General features: G+C 45.5%; 2 protein-coding genes across 3 annotated transcripts; one reads left to right on the top strand and one right to left on the bottom strand.

Moving 5' to 3' along the window:
- Positions 1 to 1,408: 1,408 nt before the first annotated feature.
- FAM161B (FAM161 centrosomal protein B) lies at positions 1,409 to 10,474 on the bottom strand. The gene is made up of 8 exons (XM_063440265.1): positions 10,389 to 10,474; positions 8,545 to 8,827; positions 7,586 to 8,028; positions 5,654 to 5,988; positions 4,750 to 4,868; positions 3,295 to 3,456; positions 2,937 to 3,036; positions 1,409 to 1,730 (listed from the first exon to the last, which is right to left on the bottom strand). The coding sequence occupies exons 2-8, from the start codon at positions 8,799 to 8,801 to the stop codon at positions 1,584 to 1,586; spliced, it is 1,563 nt and encodes a 520-aa protein (XP_063296335.1). The 5' UTR covers positions 8,802 to 8,827; positions 10,389 to 10,474; the 3' UTR covers positions 1,409 to 1,583.
- Positions 10,475 to 10,558: 84 nt separating this feature from the next.
- COQ6 (coenzyme Q6, monooxygenase) lies at positions 10,559 to 22,769 on the top strand. 2 transcript variants are annotated; one of them, XM_063439448.1, is made up of 13 exons: positions 10,559 to 10,636; positions 13,735 to 13,907; positions 14,051 to 14,185; positions 14,261 to 14,319; positions 15,362 to 15,485; positions 15,914 to 16,044; positions 16,120 to 16,227; positions 16,396 to 16,458; positions 21,591 to 21,698; positions 21,902 to 22,104; positions 22,180 to 22,295; positions 22,382 to 22,548; positions 22,632 to 22,769. In XM_063439448.1, the coding sequence occupies exons 2-13, from the start codon at positions 13,754 to 13,756 to the stop codon at positions 22,659 to 22,661; spliced, it is 1,398 nt and encodes a 465-aa protein (XP_063295518.1). In that variant the 5' UTR covers positions 10,559 to 10,636; positions 13,735 to 13,753; the 3' UTR covers positions 22,662 to 22,769. The 2 variants fall into 2 exon arrangements, with proteins under 2 accessions (XP_063295518.1, XP_063295517.1); XM_063439447.1 differs by having other exon boundaries at positions 10,574 to 10,625; positions 13,728 to 13,907.
- Positions 22,770 to 24,435: the final 1,666 nt, after the last annotated feature.

The raw sequence follows: 24,435 nt of genomic DNA, 5'->3' as shown, positions 1-24,435 counted from the left end.
GGGTGATTAAAAGGTAGATCCCCATCTGTTGTGCAACTCCAGAAATGCATTGACAGCTGGGGCTCTACCATTTACTCATGTTTGCAGGTCTGTATTTAGCACTAAGCAGTTTTTGTGTGTTTTTGTGGAATATGTTTGTATGTGGTGTTGGCGTGATTGCAAGCACACACACACACACACACAGAGACATACTGACATACACACAGACATGCTGTCATACAAACATACTGCCACACACACAGATATACTGACACAGATATACTGACACATAAATAGACATGCTGACATACAAACATATTGACACACACACAGACATACTGACACACACAGACATACTGACACATACACATGCTGACACACACAGATATGACACACACACACACTGACAGACATACTGACACAGACATACACTTTAAAACTCACCCTCCAGTTTCCTACCTTTCCTGTTGGTGGCTGAAGGCGTTGGGGTCTAGAGCTCTTGGCCAGCCCCCCTCAATCTGCCTACTCTTCTTTCCTGCGCGCTCCTCTCTTTGTGGGAGGAAGTGTTGCGTGGCCGTCACTTCCTCCCAGCCTGCTGCCGAAAAGCAAGGGGCCCGCTCGCGCTGTTAAAGCACCTCAGCGTGTGCCGGGTCCCTGCTGACCTTTGTGCATGGGCCACCCGGTGGGCCTCCTTAGTGTGCAGATTACCAGCCAGAGGGTTAGAAATAGTTGAGGCCAGCAGGGCTCACGGTGCAGCTGCCCAGTTTTCCCCGCATTAAAGAAGGCCCTGCGTATATGAGCTATTATATTGTTTATGTTCATGAGTAGTTTATGGTATTGTGTATGATACATATGAATGTAAGCTGTGTTTGGGTGCTGCTTGTGGTATTGTGTGTGTGTGGATGGATATGTGAAAGTGTGCGTTTGGTAGTGTGTGGGGGCTGTTTGGGGTATTGCATGTGGGGTTGTGTGCATGTATGTGGATTGTTAGTGGTGTTTCGTTTGTGCGGATTGTGTGTATGTTTGTGTGTGGGCTGTCCGTATTATTTGTATGAGGGGAGGGTTATTCTGCATTCCTGTGTATATCTAGCAGTGTGAGTGGCTTCCCTGGGTTCCAGTAGGGACTAGTCCGGCCAGGTACATGTCAAGGACAGGAGCTGCAACAGCAACTGCAAGCTGCTCTACTACAGTGTGGCTTCCTATTCATAAGTGCTGGGAGGAAGTGATCTGAGATCACTACCTCTACGTGCTGCAATGCATAAATTGAGGATTGTCCTTCACCACCTTTTCGGATTAGCAGATATCTGAAGTTTTACTGGGACTCCTGATAGGCCAGAGCCTGTTTGACTCTAGCAGCCTTGAGTGCCGTGCAAAGACACCTCGAGTGCCGTGCATGGCACTAGTGCCGTAGGTTGCCTACCCCTGGTTTAGGATCTCATTAAAGGTTTTTGCATTGATTGAAATCCTGATTTAAAGGGAACATTACCCACTGTACTCCGTTTATGTGGTGTGATAGCATGTATCATATTCAAGCAGACGTTAAAGGAGCCTGTTACACTCCATACCTGCACTGTCACGTACATTAAATGTGATACTGGCAGACACTAATCTTCTTCCCAGGCTTCCTCCTCTTCCTCCTGGTTCTCCTTTCTGCTAATTCCTTTTCCCTGATGCTGCACAAACTCCTCTGTTAACCCAGCCTGCTGGAGAGTCCTGGTAAACCTGCGATCAGCTTCTTTAACAGCATTTCCCTAGGAGGAAACAGAATACCAATTGGGTAAAATTCAGCATTAAAGGGACACTCCAGGCACATAGACCACTTCTGCCCATTGGAGTGATCTGTGTGCCAACTCCCACTACCCTTAACCCTGCAACTGTAATTAAGGCAGTTTTCATAAACTGCAATAATTACATTGCAGGGTTAACTCTTCCTCTAGTGGCTGTCTAGTAGACAGCCACTAGAGGGCTCTTCTGGGATTCTAGCACAGATTTTCTGTGCTAGAGCATCGCTGGATGTCCTCACGTTATATGAGGACCTCCAGCGTTGCTAAAATCCCCATAGGAAAGCATTGAAAAGCATTTTTGCATGCGCATTAGGTCTCCCCAGCCGGCAGGCGTGATCAGTCTCCCCCGCCGGCTGACGTGATGAAGGGGAGGAGCGACGAGGGACATCGTCACTGCCTTTGGTAAGTGACATAAGGGGTTTTCACACCTTCAGCAACCGGGGATGGGAGATGGGAGGGAGAGGGGACCTGCAGTGCCAGGAAAACGGATTGTTTTCCTGGCACTGGAGCGTCCCTTTAAATCTGCTGCTGCATCTAATGCGATGCTTGCTTTCCTAAAATAAGCTGCAGTGTGACTTGGCCACAACTGATTAATAATCCTTGTTTTAGGTATGGAAAAAAAGGGTCTCTTTACTTAACCCCTTAAGGACACATGACATGTGTGACATGTCATGATTCCCTTTTATTCCAGAAGTTTGGTCCTTAAGGGGTTAAAGGGACTCTCCAGTGCCAGGAAAACAAACTGCATTAGACCTCCCCATAGGAAAGCATTGAAAAATGCTTTCCTATGGGGATTTCAGCGATGCTGGAGGTCCTCACGTAGCGTCAGGACGTCCAGCGACGCTATAGTACAGAAAACTTGTGCTATAGACAAGGAATTGCCCTCTAGTGGCTGTCTAGTAGACAACCACTAGATGAGGAGTTAACCCTGCAAGGTAATTATTGCAGTTTATGAAAACTGCAATAATTACAGCTGCACGGTTAAGGGTAGTGGGAGTTGGCACCCAGACCACTTCAATGGGCAGAAGTGGTCTGTGTGCCTGGAGTGTCCCTTTAACACAAAGCTGCTCTAATTGGATCCATCATCTCCTTGTTATTCACACACCCTGTGAATAATACAATGACAGCCGTCTCAGGTATCCTCCTGCTTGGTTTGCCTATTTGATTGTTTACCTTTGTTACATGTTCAAAAAGGTACGGTCTTGCTTTCACTCGAGCTTTCATGTCTTCCAGTTCCTCCTTATATTCCTTCATCCTCTTCATGTCAGAGTCCCTAAACCCACACAGAGAGAAATGCAAGCATCACATCTTAGAATTTATAGATTTCTCAATAAATACCCAGCTAATAGGTCAGTATCTAGCATTCAAACCTCTAGTAATGAATAAGAGACATATTGGGACGTTATTACTTTTTGAAAATGGGGAAAAAAATATATACAGTGCTCCCATATTTCTTAGTGGGATCTGATGCCAAACATGACTTTCACCTAAATCACTAATGTTCCTGGTCAGACCATCCAGGACAACACACCTGATATGCTTGCGCCTCTCCACGTTGGTATCTGCCAGGGGCTGGTGAGGATCCAATGCTTTTGCCCTGCTAGATATTGATTTCCGCATTGCTTGTGTCTCTTTTTTCTTCATCCTTTCTGTTTTCTCTGTCTCTTGTTTGGCTTTTTCTTCCAGAGATGATCTGTAAAATATATTGCTCTCTTTATCGCCTATGTGATATACACACATCTATACTATGATATTGCTGGCCTAAAACTAATTAGCCGAACATTTAAAACGCCCAATAACTTCATTTGTAGGTTTATTCCTTTTCTCCCAATTACAGCTGGAAATATTGTTAAAGCAGGAGACGGAGTGGAAAAATTTGAGGGAGGAAGTCGAAGAGTTTGTGCTGGTGGCAGTTCAAGGCAAATCAGCATTAACCTGGGAAATGCTAACACAGCTCAGTACAGGGATATATGAATGCATGTTATATTTACCGACCTGCCACAGACAGTTACTACACAATAAAATAATGTGGGCCCTGTGTCAGTGGGCTGCACTGATTAATTGTGCATTGTGGATTTGTGTGCACTATCAGGTAGTGCCATGTAATCATGAGGCAGAGGTCCCCCCAGTAAGACCAAGTCACCCAGCTGGGAGTCACAGATGCATAGTTCATTATATCACTGTATACAAGCAATGTTGACAGTCGCTTATACAGAGACAGTGCAGTATATACTCATTTATTCATGAAATATCAGCCATGAGTTCCAGCAATCTTAATTTTGTCAACTAATAATTTTAGTTGATTAAGATTTTTGAGATTTAGTCGATAAATTAAAATAATTCAGTTGACTAAAATATGACAAACTAAAATGGCTTTTGAGACAAAAGACTATGACTAAAACTAAATTGAAATTAAGAGGTAGAAGAAGAAGAGGAAATGATACACATGGGGGGCACAGAGAATGAGACACACATTGTGGTTGAAAGGGGGGGATGGCAAAGATCCACAGAGGAAGGGGCAAAAGAGACAGGGGCAAAAGGGGGGGGAACGACACCCATATGGGCTGGGGGGACACAAATATACACAAAGAGCCTGTGGAAGGGGCAAAATAGACATTGCTGGGCTTGGAAGAGAGAGACCTAGAAGAGCTGGAAAGGCCAGAGGGGCTGGGGAAGGAGCAAAAGAGACAGGTAGAGGCTTTAAGTACACTTATTAGATTTTAGTCGTGTCAAATTAAATCTACTGGAGATTTAGTTAACTAAAACTAGACTAAAACAATTCAGATGAGCAAATTACGACTAAAACTAAACTGAAATTTACCGCCAAAATTAACACTGAGTCCCAGAGGGCCCTGCAATTGAGCATGCACAGACTGCCCTGCGATCCAGCTGCCGATCTGCCATTGATGGCTATTTGCCTATTTCTTGTTAATAACCCCAAAAAACAGACAATACACTACAGACTGTCTGCTTTCCAGTATCACACCTGATAGCGGACTCTCTTTTCTTGGTACTGTCTGTTATATACACCGGAAGCGTATTCAGAGACAAACTTGCCAGGCCGTGGAGATAGGTACTGGATGTCTTGGATTTACTGTGAATATCCTAAATAAACAGAATATACATGAGTGTAGTGTAAGCATGGAAAAGCCACTATGCCAAGTGTAAATTTCCATCACAGAAAACATTTAACAAATGTAATCCTTCCTGTTCAAACGACTTTGTCAACATACGGAAACCAACCCAGCAGAGACTGAATCTACAGCAATCCTATAGAAGTAGAAAAGCAGTATAGTTGGGTATTACCTGATCTTAAAGTAGCAATTCCTAAAGCTATGCTTATAGATAGACAAAACTGTAAGAGAACAGACAGAAAGCATCCGAGGTCAGACAATACAGGAATCACACAAACCATAAGCCAATCTGAATCAAGGGGAGCCTCAAGACAGCATAATATTAAAGACAAGATGGGTCAGATACCGAAGGACACAGAATCAGGAATACTGTATAATCACAACAGGGCAAAGTGTTCAGGCATGTGAGTTTATAGGTATCAATCCTGTGCAGCCAGAACATATGTGTAGGTTGATGGCAGACTGATGCCACGGAGCCTGTTTTAGTAATAAGATGACACGGTAAGGTAGCATCCAGCATCAGAACTGATGCCAGAAAAATGTTATTAAATATAGTATGTGGTATCTGAATGTCTCTGGGTCTCCCCCTCTAATTCAATATGTGCCCTGGCTACCAGTACTGACTGAGATGGATTGTGACGTCAAATGCTAAATTGTTTCTATACATTTACTAAAAATAAAACAGAGCATTTTATTCCTATGGAGTCATTTCAATAGAAGTTCCCCTTTACTTTAACATAGCTTCCCGTAACTCACCTCTACATCTTCTAGGGTGTGTTTTTTTCTCACTCTCAGGGTTGAGGTACGCAGGGTGAAAGGTTTATTCCGAGTGGGTCCTCTCTCTTTATAATTGCTCAGTGATTCCTTCTGGAACTTCCTATATAGCTGTTGGAAGTCCGGTACTGATGGGTTTATGTGAGGTTGGAAAGTCAGGTTCTGCTCTAAGTACGCCAGGCATTCTTGCTGGGTTTTTAAGGAGATACTGGAACCTGGATCCCTCAAACTTCTGCTCAGAGCAATAGGGGCAGAAGACTTCTCCAACATATCTTTAGCCCTCATTTGACTTTTAATTTTCCTGACCAGCTCAGCCTCTGGTTATGGCAGATATTACATTAAGGAAAGAGAAACAAGAGTTTGTGATTACAATCCAGTTTGGAAGCAATGTGTCCAATGATATTAACTAGCCTATGTAACCTTAAGCATCATGGGATATGTAGTTCACAAACATCAGGGTTTACATCTTTGTATTCGTAACACTAAAGTGTTCCTTTAATTGTATGTCAATGTGGTTATTTACTGCCATCTAGTAGTGAGAGACTGCACATGTTTTTGCAACAGATTATGTTAAAGAGACACTATAGTCACCAGAACAACTACAGCTTATTGTATTTGTTCCGGTAAGTATAGTCAATCCCTGCAGGCTTTTTGAAGTAAACACTGTTGTTTCAGAGAAAAGGCAGTGTTTACATTACAACCCAGGGGCACCTCCAGTGGCCACTCCTCAGATGGCTACTAGAGGTGCTTCCTGCAGCAGTGCTGCACACATTCAGTGTCTCCACCGTCTGCATGGAGACACAGAATGTTCCTCATAGTGATGCTGACTGGCCAGGGTGGCGTTTGACTCTGCCCCCTGCCCCACCTCCTTGGTAATCTCAGCCAGTTCAATGAGAAAGCATCATAATTTCTGATGATGTTAGCCAAAGCGGTAGATCAGTGGCAGAGCCAGCACCAGCAGACAGTAATACAAGTAAGATTTTACTATACTTAGGGAGACAAGGGGGGCAGAGAATGTTTTAACACTATAGGGTCAGCAATACAGGTTTACAGATTCTAACTGGATTGATGAGATAGTAAACTGCAATCAGTCCGGTTTCACAGGGTCTGCTAGAAATCCTGAAGCCAAACACAAGCAGTAAACTGGTATTGGGGTTAAATGTATTAAAGGGGCACTGTAGGCACAATAACCATTTCATCTTATTGAACTGGTCATGGTGCCTGGGGTCCCCTGGCGCTGTCAAGTATTAAGCCATTTTCAAGCAGTTTAACACTAAATAAGGATCAATGGACACCCACAGCCTGACCCCTATTGGAGGTATGTCTCACAGAGGGATTCCACACTTCCTTCTAGCCATACCAATTCATACCAACATTGGGCAGTGTGATAGGCGAAAAGCAGTCAGCCAATCACAGCCAACCATTGGTGCTCAGGCTAATGCTTCATCCATAGTCCAAGCAGCACAGAGGGGATGGTCTGCCGGAGATGCTCATTTAGCAAGAAAACATTAAAAACAGTTTAACACTGAACAGAAGGACAGCACCAGGGGATTGCAGATACTATAACCACTTCAATGAGATAAAGCAGTTACACTGCCTACAGTGTCCCTTTACAAATTTGTACGCCTTAAGTCATATTAGGTCAGTGATCTCACCTTCTACTCATCCCTGCCTCTGCAGTGCCAGATTTACTCCCAAATTTAAGTCTGCCTTCAATAAGCCCTATCAATCTGTTCAGTAGCTCCACCTGGAGTCTCATTAGAGTATCCAAGGGTTCCCTCTCTTAGCAGCTGTAATCTGGACCAAGAGTTACATGCTAAGTACTATGGAAGAACAGTGAATTAGTCAGCAATGTTGGTACACTCGTATTCTGTGACCTGTCACATTATAACAAAGATCCACAATATGTCTTACCTTTTAGTTTATCACTGACACTAGGATCTAAGACACTTTTAGGGATAGTTCTCTTGATGTGTTGTACTTTATGGGATGGAGCTGGCACGTGCCTTTCCATTGCTTGCTTTCGTTTCTCTTCTTCCTTTGAAATGAACTGAAAAGGTTTTTGTGTGGCCAAGAGAAACTCTTTCCTTTTTTCGACGGCAGAATTTCTCTTTGCCTCTTGTTCCTCCACCAAGTCACTGTATAACGGCAAAAGAACACGTGCTGGGACTGGCTCAGCACGGAACTGCTTTAAACATTCAGGATCCTCCTTGTTCTGGAGTTCCAGCGTATCCCAAAGATCTAGAACTTTCTCTTTGCCTTTTCGTTGTGTATTTCTCAGACTCATGCGAAAGGGTTGAGGAACAGTGATGGGAGAGTCATGGTGCATTCTGACTGATTTTGACCTTTGCTGGGTACTGTAAGAAATCATGTCAATCAGTTTCCCACAAAAATACTACACAAAAGAGTTTTCAATTACGGTATAGTGTAGCCTTGTTTTCAGGAAAAAAAAAAAAGCATTCAGCGAATTAGGCAGCCTCTGATTAACGGGAAACACCATGTTACAAAGTTCTATTCTCAAAACTTCTTAATGTAAATAGAACATAATCATTGTATATTGTGCTCAGAGACAGCCAGAAAATCATCTCTTAGAAAAGGTAACAAATAACAGATATTAACATGAAAGATGGTGTATGAAAAATTAAAGATATACATCACACTGTAGGAAACTGAAAACAGAATGAACACTTTTTGGGTTTAAACAGCCAGGTGGTGACTACACATTAGTTGGTAACCCCCCTCCTCCCTCTCCTAATTTTGCAGTTCTGTTTTCAATTCACTACAATTTACTGCAATATGAATCAGCCCCAAACTGTACGTTGAAGAATTTGGCACCCATTTCGAGGTGGGGGTAGGTCCATTTCCAGACTCACCTCTGGACCACTCTAGGTTGTCCAAGATACTGGTTATACATGTGGCTTGCAGAAAAGAAGTCTTCCAAGTCACGGTCGTTGTTAGGCAGCGAATCCTTTATGTTGTCTGTTTGGTCAATGAAGCCCAACTCCTGAAGAAGAAGGCCTTGCCTGAGCTGTAACTCATGTAATTTCCCATGTATATCAGGCTCTACTTCTTCCTGTTCCAAAAAATCCACTAAGCGGGCTAAACGGCTTCCGGGACCCTCACACCTCATTGCATCGCTTTGGCAGTACTTTCAGTCTGCAGTGAAGACAAGATTAGTTACATTTCATCAAAAACTTAGATTTCTTAAATTAACTCAAATCTCTGTGGTCCTCATGCCAATCACCTTAGTAACCACACCTGTACTGCATGCCTCATTAAAATAACTTTAGGACCTACCCCAGTCATCCCAATCTGTACAGCACCCCTCCTGCCATTCATTATGGTACCCACCCCAGTCACCCCAATCTGTACAGCCCCCTCCTGCCATTCATTCTAGTACCCATCCAAGTTACCCCAATTTGTACAGCACCCCTCCTGTCATTCATTATGGTACCCACCCCAGTCATCCCAATATGTACAGCCCCCTCCTGCCATTCATTATGGTACCCCCCCAGTCACCCCAATCTGTACAGCACCCCTCCTGTCATTCATTTTGGTACCCCCCCCCAGTCACCCCAATCTGTACAGCCCCCTCCTGCCATTCATTATGGTACCCCCCCAGTCACCCCAATCTGTACAGCACCCCTCCTGTCATTCATTATGGTACCCCCCCCCCCAGTCACCCCAATCTGTACAGCCCCCTCCTGCCATTCATTATGGTACGACCCCTGTCATCCCAATCTGTACAGCCCCCTCCTGCCATTCATTATGGTACCCCCCCCCCAGTCACCCCAATCTGTACAGCCCCCTCCTGCCATTCATTATGGTACCCACCCCAGTCACCCCAATCTGTACAGCCCCCTCCTGCCATTCATTCTAGTACCCATCCAAGTTACCCCAATTTGTACAGCACCCCTCCTGCCATTCATTATGGTACCCCCCCCCCCAGTCACCCCATGCTGTACAGCACCCCTCCTGCCATTCATTATGGTACCCCCCCCCAGTCACCCCAATCTGTACAGCCCCCTCCTGCCATTCATTATGGTACCCCCCCAGTCACCCCAATCTGTACAGACCCCTCCTGCCATTCATTATGGTACCACCCCAGTCACCCCAATCTGTACAGCCCCCTCCTGCCATTCATTATGGTACCCCCCCAGTCACCCCAATCTGTACAGCCCCCTCCTGCCATTCATTATGGTACCACCCCAGTCACCCCAATCTGTACAGCCCCCTCCTGCCATTCATTATGGTACCCCCCCAATCTGTACAGACCCCTCCTGCCATTCATTATGGTACCACCCCAGTCACCCCAATCTGTACAGCCCCCTCCTGCCATTCATTATGGTACCCCCCCCCCCCCCCCCCCCAGTCACCCCAATCTGTACAGCCCCCTCCTGCCATTCATTATGGTACCCCCCCCCCAGTCACCCCAATCTGTACAGCCCCCTCCTGCCATTCATTATGGTACCCCCCCCCCCAGTTACCCCAATCTGTACAGCCCCCTCCTGCCATTCATTATGGTACCACCCCTGTCATCCCAATCTGTACAGCCCCCTCCTGCCATTCATTATGGTACCCCCCCCCCCAGTCACCCCAATCTGTACAGCCCCCTCCTGCCATTCATTATGGTACCCCCCCATGACCCCCCATGCCTGTATTTTGGAAGTGATCACGCCCTGGGCCCCTCCGATGGTTTGTGTGAGGGTTTCCAGACCTGGTTGCTAAGATACACCAGGCCCCGCCCCGCTCCTCCTTTGCTGGGAGAGTAGCTCCGTCTCCTTGGAAACAGGACATCGTCCGCCATCTTTCCGTTACCGGAAACTGCGTCGGCGCCATGTTTGTTTTGGGAGATTTCCAGCTTCCTGATTGGACAATGCTTCCACCAATCAAAGAGCTTCAGCGAAACGTCTGAGAATGTGCGACCGGACAGCAGGAGCGACCTCTGTCACCGCTTCTTACTGAGTGAGCGATCTTAACCCCGATACTGCCACTCCCATCACTCCCAGCCACACCGGGCCCACTAACTGCCACCCCCCCCCCCCATAATGTGAACCCCCCCCCTGACATGGTCACCCCCCCCCATAATGTGAATACCTCCCCCCCTGACATGGTCACCCCCCCCCCTAATGTGAATACCCCCCCCCGACATGGTCACCCCCCCCCCCTAATGTGAATACCCCCCCCCCTAATGTGAATACCCCCCCCCTGACATGGCCACCCCTCCCCCCCCCCCATAATGTGAATACCCCCCCTGACATGGTCACCCCCCCCTAATGTGAATACCCCCCCCCCCGACATGGTCACCCCCCCCTAATGTGAATACCCCCCCCCATAATGTGAATACCCCCCCCCTGACATGGCCACCCCCCCCCCCCATAATGTGAATACCCCCCCTGACATGGTCACCCCCCCCATAATGTGAATACCCCCCCCCCCCCCCTGACATGGTCACAATATTTTGAGAGGGGGGGATGTAACAATAAATAAGACAATTACAAGAAAACTTACAGGAACAATAGGTTGAAGAGGACCCTGCTCAAATGAGCTTACAGTCTATAGGAGGTGGGGTATTAGAAACATTAGGATAGGAAATATCAAGTAGGAGTGAAGCAGAGCTGGAGGAGAGAGCAAAGCACTATCCCATAGGAGAGCAAGAGACAGGTATGTAAGGGAGAGATTACTCTGGGACGCCATACGCTTTCCCGAAGAGATGGGTTTTAAGGCCCTTCTTAAATGATTGAAGACTAGGGGAGAGTCTGATGGCAGTAGGCAAGTTATTCCAAAGGAGAGGAGCCGCCCGTGAGAGGTCCTGCAAGCGTGAGTTGGCCGTACGGGTGCGAGCAGCGGTCAGGAGGTGGTCGCGGGCAGAGCGGAGGGTACGAGGGCAGAGCGGAGGGTACGAGGAGGGGCATACCTCTGGATCAGTGAAGAGATATAAGAGGGGCTGGAATTGTTCAGTGCTTTAAATGTATGGGTTAGCACTTTGAATTGACTCCTATAGGATACAGGGAGCCAATGTAAGGACTGGCAGAGGGGTGAGGTGTGAGAGGACCGACTGGATAGGAAAATCAGTCTAGCTGCAGCATTCATTACAGACTGTAGCGGGGCAGTACGGCTTTTGGGGAGACCAATCAGGAGAGGGTTACAGTAATCCATGCGGGAAATTACTAGAGCATGGACAAGCTCCTTGGTAGCATCTTGCGTAAGAAAGGGGCGGATGCATGCTATGTTTTTGAGTTGGAACCTACAGGACTTGGCAACAAACTGGATGTGAGACCAGAGTCAAGTAATGATAATGTGAATACCTCCCCCCCTGACATGGTCACACACACCCCCCCCCCCCATAATGTGAATACCCCCCCCCTGACATGGCCACCCCTCCCCCCCTGACATGGTCACCCCCCCCCTAATGTGAATACCCCCCCCCCCGACATGGTCACCCCCCCCTAATGTGAATACCCCCCCCATAATGTGAATACCCCCCCCCCTGACATGGCCACCCCCCCCCCCCACAATGTGAATACCCCCCCTGACATGGTCACCCCCCCCATAATGTGAATACCCCCCCCACCCCCGACATGGTCACAATATTTTGAGAGGGGGGGATGTAACAATAAATAAGACAATTACAAGAAAACTTACAGGAACAATAGGTTGAAGAGGACCCTGCTCAAATGAGCTTACAGTCTATAGGAGGTGGGGTATTAGAAACATTAGGATAGGAAATATCAAGTAGGAGTGAAGCAGAGCTGGAGGAGAGAGCAAAGCACTATCCCATAGGAGAGCAAGAGACAGGTATGTAAGGGAGAGATTACTCTGGGACGCCATACGCTTTCCCGAAGAGATGGGTTTTAAGGCCCTTCTTAAATGATTGAAGACTAGGGGAGAGTCTGATGGCAGTAGGCAAGTTATTCCAAAGGAGAGGAGCCGCCCGTGAGAGGTCCTGCAAGCGTGAGTTGGCCGTACGGGTGCGAGCAGCGGTCAGGAGGTGGTCGCGGGCAGAGCGGAGGGTACGAGGAGGGGCATACCTCTGGATCAGTGAAGAGATATAAGAGGGGCTGGAATTGTTCAGTGCTTTAAATGTATGGGTTAGCACTTTGAATTGACTCCTATAGGATACAGGGAGCCAATGTAAGGACTGGCAGAGGGGTGAGGTGTGAGAGGACCGACTGGATAGGAAAATCAGTCTAGCTGCAGCATTCATTACAGACTGTAGCGGGGCAGTACGGCTTTTGGGGAGACCAATCAGGAGAGGGTTACAGTAATCCATGCGGGAAATTACTAGAGCATGGACAAGCTCCTTGGTAGCATCTTGCGTAAGAAAGGGGCGGATGCATGCTATGTTTTTGAGTTGGAACCTACAGGACTTGGCAACAAACTGGATGTGAGACCAGAGTCAAGTAATGATAATGTGAATACCTCCCCCCCTGACATGGTCACACACACCCCCCCCATAATGTGAATACCCCCCCACCCCCCCTGACATGGTCACCCCCTCCATAATGTGAATACCCACTCCCCCCCCGACATGGTCACCCCCTCCATAATGTGAATACCTCCCCCCTGACATGGTCACCCCCCCCCCCCCCATAATGAGAATACCTCCCCCCCTGACATGGTCACCCCCCCAATACTGGGAATACCTCCCCCCCAATACTGGGAATACCTCCCCCCCAATACTGGGAATACCTCCCCCACCAATACTGGGAATACCTCTCCTGTTCCCAAAACTGGGAATCCCCCCCCCCCATACTTGGAATACCTACCTCCCCTTATACTGGGAATACCTACCTCCCCTAATACTGGGAATACCTACCTCCCCCATTACTGGGAATACCTATTTCCTCTCCAATTATCCCCTTAAGGCCACATGACGGAAATATTCCGTCATGGTAACCTTTTATTCCAGAAGTTGTGTCCGTAAGGGGTTATACTGGGAATGTCTATCCTGTAGTAGGAAACTGCAGCAGGAAACACACGTTGGACGAGGTCCTTTCATGCTTTCTCTGACAGAATGGCGTGCATTGTCTTATCTTCCTTTATCTTACCTTACTTTGCAGGTGGCTGAGTCAATACTCCATGATGCTTCCTTCTTGCCAGTCTGTTCTTTCCAATTCCCCATGGCTGTTCTTTCGGTTTCCCTGTCGAGCATTGAGTACAAAAGGTCCAATGGTTTACGATGCCGTGATATCTGGTGGTGGAATGGTGGGAACAGCGATGGCTTGTGCTCTTGGTGAGAAACGCGAGACATGTTTCTGGTTATGGGCAGTGTGGGTTGCCTATAGAAGGAATAATAGATGTGTACAGCAATGTGTAAACTGTACAGTCACGCCTGTATGATAGGAGTGATCCATAACTTGTATTTTGTTTATTTAGGATCTGACTCTCACTTGCGTCACAAGAAGATACTTCTTCTGGAAGCTGGACAAAGAAAAGAGAGGAGTCACCTGCATCAGCAATTTAGTAACCGAGTGAGCTCCATCACTCCGGGCTCTGCCACGTTTCTAGCCAGTGAGTCCCAGAACCAAAGCTCTTTCCTGCAGTATATGGCCACCCAGACCTAACGTGTCATTCCTCTACCAACAGGTTTTGGTGCCTGGGATGATATCTCAGTAATGAGGCTTAAAGCTTTCAAGAGAATGCAGGTATGTTCCATGTCCTGGGGCTGGTAGAAGAATTCAGAAGGAGAAAAGAAACATAGACTCTAACTTCCAAAAGAAAGTGACCGATACCTGTGCCATAGATTGTGTCACAGTTCTATTCTCCCAGTATGCTTTTCTCTTATTTTAGGGTAATGTAGGGTGTTCTGATACAGATGTGCTGGCAGGACTGAAGATGTTACAATTGTGTATCACCCACTGACGTCTGTTATTGTTAGCACTGAAAGCTGGATAGGAAGGAAGCACGTGTATAGAAAATAAATCTATCATTTTATAACCTATCTGTGATAATGTGATCAATTGCTTTTTTGTGAAAGTGAGTCTGCCATCGAAGCTTCACTTTAAATTCTGTTTTGTTAATAGAAAACCTTTTGAGAAGTGAAAATACCATTGGAATTCATGGAATATATGCCTTTAAAGGAACACTATAGTCACCTAAATTACTTTAGCTAAATAAAGCAGTTTTAGTGTATAGATCATTCCCCTGCAATTTCACTGCTCAATTCACTGTCATTTAGGAGTTAAATCACTTTGTTTCTGTTTATGCAGCTCTAGCCACACCTCCCCTGGCTATGATTGACAGAGCCTGCATGGAAAAAAAACTGGTTTCACTTTCAAACAGATGTAATTTACCTTAAATAATTGTATCTCAATCTCTAAATTGAACTTTAATCCCATACAGGAGGCTCTTGCAGGGTCTAGCAAGCTATTAACATAGCAGGGGATAAGAAAATCTTAATTAAACAGAACTTGCAATAAACAAAGCCTAAATAGGGCTCTCTTTACAGGAAGTGTTTATGGAAGGCTGTGCAAGTCACATGTAGGGAGGTGTGACTAGGGTTCATAAACAAAGGGATTTAACTCCTAAATGGCAGAGGATTGAGCAGTGAGGCTGCAGGGGCATGTTCTATACACCAAAACTGCTTCATTAAGCTAAAGTTGTTCAGGTGACTATAGTGTCCCTTTAATATTGCCCCAGGAAGTCCTGGTTCATTAAATGGTTAATGTAATGTTTGTCGATTCGCAGGTTTGGGATGCCTGTTCAGATGCCCTGATCACATTTGATAAAGATGGGATGGAAGATATGGGCTATGTTGTGGAGAATGACGTTATTATCACAGCCCTCACCCAGCAGCTCAGTTCAATGTCAGGTGAGAGGAAAGGAGTCAGAAACATCCTGTTTGAGGTAGTTAATGACTTATTGTTTAAACTAGAAACACTAGCTATTGCTAGCACAGCCACCCTTTTAACAAAGTAAAAAAAAAAACATAGAAGCTCATTAGCTTTACCCTTCATCGCTAGATTATTATCCAACCTCTGGGCAGGAACACCAACCATCACCACTGGACAAGCCAACCACAAGAATCTCTGAATCCCTTTATTTTTTTTCTCTCTAATACTTCGAATGCACCTAAAACGGGGGTCAGCCTTTGCCAATTGTGTTCCTTCAAAGCATCACTCAGGTCACTCCGAACAATATTTTATTTCTCCGTTTTGCATGTACGGTTAATTCCTGTGAATTATTTGTAGAACGCAGCATCCTGTCCCATCCTTCCATTCTCCTGCTGCCTCCTTTCAGATCGTGTGGAAGTTCTTTACCGAAGCAAAGCCGTGGGATACACTTGGCCAGCACCTTACCACAATGGTGAAGGTAGCCCATGGGTGCAGATTGACCTGGCAGGAGGTCAGAAGATCCATACCAGACTTCTGGTAAGAGAACCAGTTTTCATTATGAAGCACATCATGTGTTCTGATAACCGTTTTACTAGATTTGCTTGTTTTCAGATAGGTGCAGATGGGCAGAACTCCATGGTTCGAAGTGCAGCTGGCATGCGCAGTGTTCAGTGGAGTTATAATCATGTTGCAGTGGTTGCTACTTTACATTTATCCGAGGTGGGATATGTCTAATAGCACATACATTATGCATACAATGAAATGCAGCACCTGTTTGATGTAATCGTAATGCTGGGCCATGTATACCCCGTGCTAGTTAGTAATAATGGTTTACATGTAACTGAAGCTCTATTTATCTCAATCCATATGTCTGTGCTCATTTTCCAGGCCACAGATAATAACGTAGCGTGGCAGAGGTTCCTTCCTTCAGGGCCTATCGCACTGTTGCCGGTGAGTGGCTTTTATCCTTTATTTGTTTTTGTGTTTTATCTTTCTGTGAGGAAAAAAGAAAAGATACCACCGCCAAGACAATCCAGCACATAGTAGCCAGGTGCATGATATTAGGGACAACATACACTGAGAGGAACAACCAAGTTGAGACTGAAACAACTGCACACAATATGGGCTGGAGATACCACAAAGGGTAGTTCAGAATGACAGGGCTCCTCGGCCCACATCCCGCCCCTGACTCTTCCGCCCCCCGCCCCTGACTTTCCAGACCCCCTTTTTTTTTTTCTCTTCCCCCACCTTTTTTTTTTTTCTTCTTTCTTTCTCTCTCTCTCTCTCTCTCTCTCTCTCTCTCTCTCTCCTCCCCCCCCTTCTTCTCTTCTTCCCCCCTTTCTTCAGTCTCACTCGACTCCTCCCTCCACTCCCCCTTCGCTCCTTTTCATCTGGTCCCTTCCCTATCTCGCTGGCCGCCCCTTTCCCCCACCCCTCTCTGGCATCGGCTGCCCGATGTCGCTGCCTCGCGACCCCCACTCTCCCGGAGGAGGAAAGACCCAGGAAGAGATGTTGGTATACACAATAAACGCTCAGGGATTCAACTCCCCACAAAAATGCGCAAGAGCACTTTGAGAACTACAAGCACTGCGAGTATCTGTTGAATTTTTCCAGGAAACCCATTTCTTCTCAACTCAAGCACCAACATTCTCTAACAAATACTACGAGATGAGCTTCTTCGCCAACAACCGAACCTCAAAAGCCAAGGGAGTAGTGATCCTTTTCTCAGTAGACACCCCCTTCCAAAAAAGGCAGATTGGCAGACTCACAGGGCAGATATCTCTTCATTAAGGGGAGTATTCACGACACACAATATACCTTCGCAGACGTGTATCTCCATAACAAGGGACAGAAACTATTTTTAAGAAACATGCTTAACGCACTAGACTCCTTTAGCGAGGGCACACTGGTGGTGGGAGGGACTTTAATGCCCCCATGGACCCGAGACTGGACACGTCATCTGGAAAGACAACGCTGCCGGATCACATCCTAAGAGGCATTAGGACCGTCTTACACAAACAGCTGTCGGACTGCTGGCGCACGCTGCATTTCGCAGACAAAGATTACACCTATTTGACTGCGCACAAATCCTACTCTCGCCTAAATTATTTCTAAACGAGGCCCTGCTGGAAAGTCCCACTATCAGAGCAGATGTCCAGGCAGACCTAGATCAGTTCTTCCTAACCAACGCTACGCCAGAAGCTAACCCGGCTTTGGTCTGGGAAGCACATAAATGTAACGCCAGGGGTTATCCTCAAATCCGAAATCCTCAACATAGGGTGCAATCAAGCCCCAATGAGAGCGATGCGCACCGAATTCCCATTCCGATGGTGCGTGGAGGCCCTAAAATATGGGTACCAGCGAAACTCTCAGAGCTATTCCACCTCAACTTCACACCCCTTCTGGAGCGAGTACGAAGCGACTTACAAAAGTGGACGCTACCTGATATCACGTGGCTGGGACGGACAAGTGTCCTCAAAATGAACATCCTACCCAGATTCCTGTACCTCCTTCAGACTATACCCATCGACATGCTTAGGGGGTTCTTATCCGTAAAATTTTCACCCAATATGTCTGGAAGGGCAGACAGGCGAGGATTGGGCCTACCGGACTTACTCAACTACAGTAAGGCGGTACACCTGCAGAGAATCATTGAGTGGACCCAATCCCAGAATGGGAATAGGAGCAGAGAGACATAAGGCCTCTGAATCAAACGCAGAACCGGGAAGGGGGGAAGCACCAGGACAAGTGCCTCCCAAAATGTGACACAGGTATTACCCTCCTCCCAGTGACATCCTGGTAGCAAGTGCTGCAGCCTGGGCCAATCAATGTTAGGAGGGTGGAAGTGGCTAAGCTGTTGTTCCTGCTCTCCATGTAACAGCCATTACACACACATTAACAATGAAAGCTATCAAATCAGGCACAGCAGGGCAGCTGACATGGGACTTATTCAGGTAGAGCTGTGCTTTCTGTGTGTAAAATGCTGCCAGGCATGGAGCAGTCTGGGCTCTGGACCCATCCCCTGATATATAGGGTTTGTACAGAGCTCAACACAGAAGCAAAAAATCCAGTGAAACAAGGGTATTGGTGAAAGAATTGTGGACACAAGCTTATAGTCTACAGCGAACTATAGAAAGAAAACAAAAGAAACACAGAATAGAAAGTGTTGGAATAACTGGGATTTAGGGGACTCAATCTGTGGCCTTCAAGTTTCACTTTCTAAATAGCATTATCAAATCAGATTTATTCTATTCAAAAATAAAGCTGGTACTGTATTGAAACCTTTTCCTTTTTTTTTTTTTTTAATATATATTTATTAAGAATTTTGTTCTATTTGGTTTACATATAACAAATACAGACAGAATAAATACACAACAAAAACCACACAGGGGAAAAAATTCATCATGAGTGTATCAGAATTTCTTACAGCTTGCGCTGTCAAAACATTTGTTAGTATAATTACTCATATAAAGATATATTATTTATCGTGTACGAATAGACATACAAGATACACCCCACTTCCCATCAGAGCAGGAGAGACAGAATAGCTGAAATCATGACAAAGTATTGTCCAAAAATATAAATAAAGACTGTCGTCCAGAGATAAGCTTGATTTTTAAATATGGAGATCATATAAATTCCCCTTCTTAGTATATATAAGCCATTTAAGTTTAACTATATATATTAATAAGATAGTGTAATTATATTTAAAGATCTTCAGTTATCTCAGAGAGGAAAAACAAATTCGTGCATAAAGATTAACCTGAGTCTAAGAAAGCTTAACCAACCATTCAGAAAGCAGTTGTTCATTATTTCTAGTAGATTGACTTGTGTTGTTTATTAGCCCCTTTTCCATCAATAGCTGAAACCTAATTTGTTTAATTAAAAGAGTTTTTTGGAATGGGATAGATGATCTCCAATTCCTGGCAATTAATATTTTTACGGCTATAAAGCAATGAGTAGCAATTGGAACTTGTTTAGAATTGAGGTTCCAATTCAAATGCAAAAGGGCCGCTGCCGGATTTTGATGAATGGATGTATAAGACAAAGTAGTAAAAGTGGAGAATGCCCAGGTCCATAGCGGACGCACCATGGGGCATGACCACCACATATGTATATAGGACCCTATATGGGTTCCGCATCTCCAGCAGGTGGGGTCGTAATTGTCGTACATCTTAGCAATTCTTGCTGGGGTAAAATACCACCTAAAAAGAATTTTGAAGTGACATTCCACCAGATTCAGACAATGGACATATTTCGCAACATGAGTCAAAGAAATACACCAGTCCGTTTCAGAGAGAACCATTTGTAACTCCTGTTCCCATATTCTAATAGTTTTAACAGGGGTAACATTCAAAGAGTCCAGTACTTGGTTAGAAAATGAAGTAACCTTTTTTAAGGATTTATAATCAAAAATATATTCCATTTGAATTGATAATGGGGAGGAACTTTTTATAATATTTTTGTCTATGTAATTTTTGATTCGGAGATAAGTGAAAATTTCCCTACCCGAAATATGTAAATTATCCACTATCTGCTGGAATGGTAATATATTATCGGCTGTCATAAGATCATTTATTCTTATCTTATCCGTTTCTGCCCAGTGAGTTAATGAAAGGTCTTGAATATTTAGTTCCAATAGGCTAAGTCTGGCCGATTTAGGGATCAGCTGAGTTAAACCCAGAATTTTTTTAATTTCTTCCCATACCTCTATAGATTGTATCAAAATAGTAGAATTAGTTTGAGGGCTGATAGATTTTTTATTATAATCCATCCACATAATGTGTTGCAGATTCAGGGTAGGGGTGGCCGCAGATTCTATCATAAACCAGGGTTCTTTGGTCATCAAAGGATCCTGTAGTAAATATATGTGTCTAATCATGTTGGCATAGTAATTGTATGTAATATTTGGAAAATTTAGACCGCCTTTGGAAAGTTTTTTTGACAAGATTTTTCTAGAAATCCTAGGGGTTTTATTCTTCCAGATAAATTTGGTAAAACAGACTTGAATTATAGTAAGCCAAAAGTTTGAAATTTTAAGCGGGATCATAGAAAAGAAATACGACCACTTTGATAGAATATATGCATTAATAATATTGATGCGACCTAACCATGAAATTTCCAAGGTTTTCCATTGTCTTAATTTAGAATTTGTATGTTTCATTAGGTATAAAAAGTTCTTCTCCGTAGTGGAGTTTATATCAGAGGGGATTATTAGACCTAAATAATTCAATTCTTTATCAGTCCAGATAAAGTTAAACTTCTGTGATAAGGTTTCTATAATGTACTTGTCCATATTCATATACAACACAGTCGATTTAGATATATTTAACTTAAAATTTGATATCTCTGAGTATTTATCTATTTCCTGCATTAAGTGGTGTATTGAGATTTCTGGGGAGGTAAGAGTGATTAGCGCATCATCCGCATATAAAGAAGTTTTTAATTCTTTATCTTTTATTAAGACTCCTTTGATCATAGAATTATTTCTAATGTAAATGGCAAGGGGTTCTAGGGACAGGATATACAGTAAAGGGGATAAGGGACACCCCTGCCTAGTACCATTATGAAGGTCGAACCATCCAGCATTTATATTAGGTCCTACTGTTCGGGCCGAGGGAGTAGAATACAAAATCATAATTGCGTTTAAAATCCAACCCCTAAAACCAAATGCTGACAACAGTTCTGCGAGGTATCCCCACCCGACCCTGTCGAAAGCTTTCTCAGCATCCAATGACAGGGTCAGGAGGGGAAAACCTAATCTTTGAGCCCTGTCCAAGATATCCAAAAGTCTTCTTACATTATTGGATGCCATCCTTCCTGGAATAAAGCCAATTTGGTCAGAGTGAACTATATTTGCTATAATTTTTTTTTATTCTTTCGGCTATAATAGCCGAATATATTTTTATATCGACATTGAAACCTTTTCAAGGTCACCTTTACTGACTTAGAAAGTAATTGAAAGCAGTTATCTCACTGCATTACATATCAGTTAATTTATTCTATTCACAAATCCATTGTACACTTATATTGATTATTTCTCTTTCTGTGTGGCCGATATGATGTTTCCTTCCCTTGGACAGCTCTCCGATACATGTAGCTCTTTGGTTTGGTCCACGTCACCCGAAAATGCATCGCACCTGCTAAACATGGACGAAGAGAGTTTTGTGGACGCTGTCAATTCTGCTTTTGTGAGTTACTTCTAATTCTTTATAGGTGAGGATGGGGTTACAGTGTTTTGGTTGGAATTAACCCATTAGTGCCAGTGATTCGCCATTTGGGATAGTCCTGTTATTAGAACCTGAGAGCTCCCTGTCTGCCTTAACACACCAAGTTCGTAGTGAAGAGTGGTGATTCCATCTTTCAGTTCCGTTTGTTTCCCCGTCTCTCACAGTGGAGCAATGAGGGTTACTCCGATCTAATATCTTCAGCTGAATCCATCTTACGCAGTGCAGTTTCCTACCTGATGCCAACAGGAACATCTACCCGACAGCTGCCTCCTAGCGTCTCAAAGGTTGAAGGCAGTAGCAGAGCTGCGTTCCCACTTGGCATGGCTCATGCCACAGAATATATCCGTCACCGTGTAGCACTTATTGGGTAAGGCTTTTGTGCCACCTTTTATGTAGGTTTTACCAGCCTTTGGACTATTACATGTGGTTTTTCTATCTGCAGAGATGCAGCACACAGAGTGCACCCACTAGCTGGACAGGGCGTTAATATGGGTTTAGGGGATGCTGCGTGTTTGGCTCAACACCTGAGCAAGGCGGCTTTTATTGGGCAAGACCTGGGTAAATATGCTGAAGATAATGAAGACAATAAGGTGTGGTAGCGTCTACTTGGATCGATTCACATTTGAACAATCTCTGTGTTATAGGGTCAACAAAGCATCTTCTTCAGTACGAGACTGAGCGACAGAGACACAACTTACCCTTAATGGCAGCTATTGACCTGCTAAAGAGATTGTATAACACAAAGCAACCTCCTATCGTTCTGCTCAGGACTCTTGGTTTACAGGCTACCAATGCTTTTCCTCCCATGAAGGTACTTTTTATTACATTTAGTATTTCTATTCCATCACTAGCAACATTGTCTTTACTAATACCTCTTATTTCTACAATTTCTAGGAACAAATCATTGCGTTTGCCAGCAAATAGCAACCCAGCCTTCTACCTGAAATGATGTATTTTGGATGATCTGTATTACGTAAAGTCTATTTTCAGAACAAGCTATTGTTTTAAGTTAATAAAACTATTCAACTTCAACTGATTTTTATTCTTCTTCAAAATGAGCCTTTACCCCTTCAGAATGTAATCACACTATTCTACCTAAAAATTCTGGGGTTGTGCTTTAGCTTTTACATTTTAATGTGGGAAAAGCCGGTAAATCAGCACAAACACAGCCTGATGCTGGGGCCGGTAAATCAGCACAAACACAGCCTGATGCTGGGGCCGGTAAATCAGCACAAACACAGCCTGATGCTGGGGCCGGTAAATCAGCACAAACACAGCCTGATGCTGGGGCCGGTAAATCAGCACAAACACAGCCTGATGCTGGGGCCGGTAAATCAGCACAAACACAGCCTGATGCTGGGGCCGGTAAATCAGCACAAACACAGCCTGATGCTGGGGCCGGTAAATCAGCACAAACACAGCCTGATGCTGGGGCCGGTAAATCAGCACAAACACAGCCTGATGCTGGGGCCGGTAAATCGGCACAAACACAGCCTGATGCTGGGGCCGGTAAATCGGCACAAACACAGCCTGATGCTGGGGCCGGTAAATCGGCACAAACACAGCCTGATGCTGGGGCCGGTAAATCGGCACAAACACAGCCTGATGCTGGGGCCGGTAAATCGGCACAAACACAGCCTGATGCTGGGCCCGGTAAATCGGCACAAACACAGCCTGATGCTGGGCCCGGTAAATCGGCACAAACACAGCCTGATGCTGGGGCCGTTAAATCGGCACAAACACAGCCTGATGCTGGGGCCGTTAAATCGGCACAAACACAGCCTGATGCTGGGGCCGTTAAATCGGCACAAACACAGCCTGATGCTGGGGCCGGTAAATCGGCACAAACACAGCCTGATGCTGGGGCCGGTAAATCGGCACAAACACAGCCTGATGCTGGGGCCGGTAAATCGGCACAAACAGCCTGATGCTGGGGCCGGTAAATCAGCACAAACACAGCCTGATGCTGGGGCCGGTAAATCAGCACAAACACAGCCTGATGCTGGGGCCGGTAAATCAGCACAAACACAGCCTGATGCTGGGGCCGGTAAATCAGCACAAACACAGCCTGATGCTGGGGCCGGTAAATCAGCACAAACACAGCCTGATGCTGGGGCCGGTAAATCAGCACAAACACAGCCTGATGCTGGGGCCGGTAAATCAGCACAAACACAGCCTGATGCTGGGCCCGGTAAATCGGCACAAACACAGCCTGATGCTGGGCCCGGTAAATCGGCACAAACACAGCCTGATGCTGGGGCCGGTAAATCGGCACAAACACAGCCTGATGCTGGGGCCGTTAAATCGGCACAAACACAGCCTGATGCTGGGGCCGGTAAATCGGCACAAACACAGCCTGATGCTGGGGCCGGTAAATCGGCACAAACATAGCCTGATGCTGGGGCCGGTAAATCGGCACAAACACAGCCTGATGCTGGGGCCGGTAAATCGGCACAAACACAGCCTGATGCTGGGGCCGGTAAATCGGCACAAACACAGCCTGATGCTGGGGCCGGTAAATCAGCACAAACACAGCCTGATGCTGGGGCCGGTAAATCAGCACAAACACAGCCTGATGCTGGGGCCGGTAAATCAGCACAAACACAGCCTGATGCTGGGGCCGGTAAATCAGCACAAACACAGCCTGATGCTGGGGCCGGTAAATCAGCACAAACACAGCCTGATGCTGGGGCCGATA

This window comes from Pelobates fuscus, chromosome 13, assembly GCF_036172605.1.
Source record: "Pelobates fuscus isolate aPelFus1 chromosome 13, aPelFus1.pri, whole genome shotgun sequence".
Taxonomy (NCBI): domain Eukaryota; kingdom Metazoa; phylum Chordata; class Amphibia; order Anura; family Pelobatidae; genus Pelobates; species Pelobates fuscus.
The sequence above is the reverse complement of the archived record's forward strand: the minus strand, read 5'-3'. Positions and strand labels throughout refer to the sequence as shown.

Excerpts from the sequence above, each read along its gene's own strand:
- FAM161B (XM_063440265.1), bottom strand. The coding sequence starts at position 8,801 with ATGAGGTGTGAGGGTCCCGGAAGCCGTTTAGCCCGCTTAGTGGATTTT. Across the intron at positions 3,037-3,294 it reads GAGAGGCGCAAGCATATCAG|GGACTCTGACATGAAGAGGA; the intron begins GTGTGTTGTCCT and ends GTGTGGGTTTAG. Across the intron at positions 1,731-2,936 it reads TTTTTGAACATGTAACAAAG|GGAAATGCTGTTAAAGAAGC; the intron begins GTAAACAATCAA and ends GTTTCCTCCTAG.
- COQ6 (XM_063439447.1), top strand. The coding sequence starts at position 10,589 with ATGTGCGACCGGACAGCAGGAGCGACCTCTGTCACCG. Across the intron at positions 10,626-13,727 it reads AGGAGCGACCTCTGTCACCG|TTTGCAGGTGGCTGAGTCAA; the intron begins CTTCTTACTGAG and ends ATCTTACCTTAC. Across the intron at positions 22,105-22,179 it reads CACCGTGTAGCACTTATTGG|AGATGCAGCACACAGAGTGC; the intron begins GTAAGGCTTTTG and ends TTCTATCTGCAG.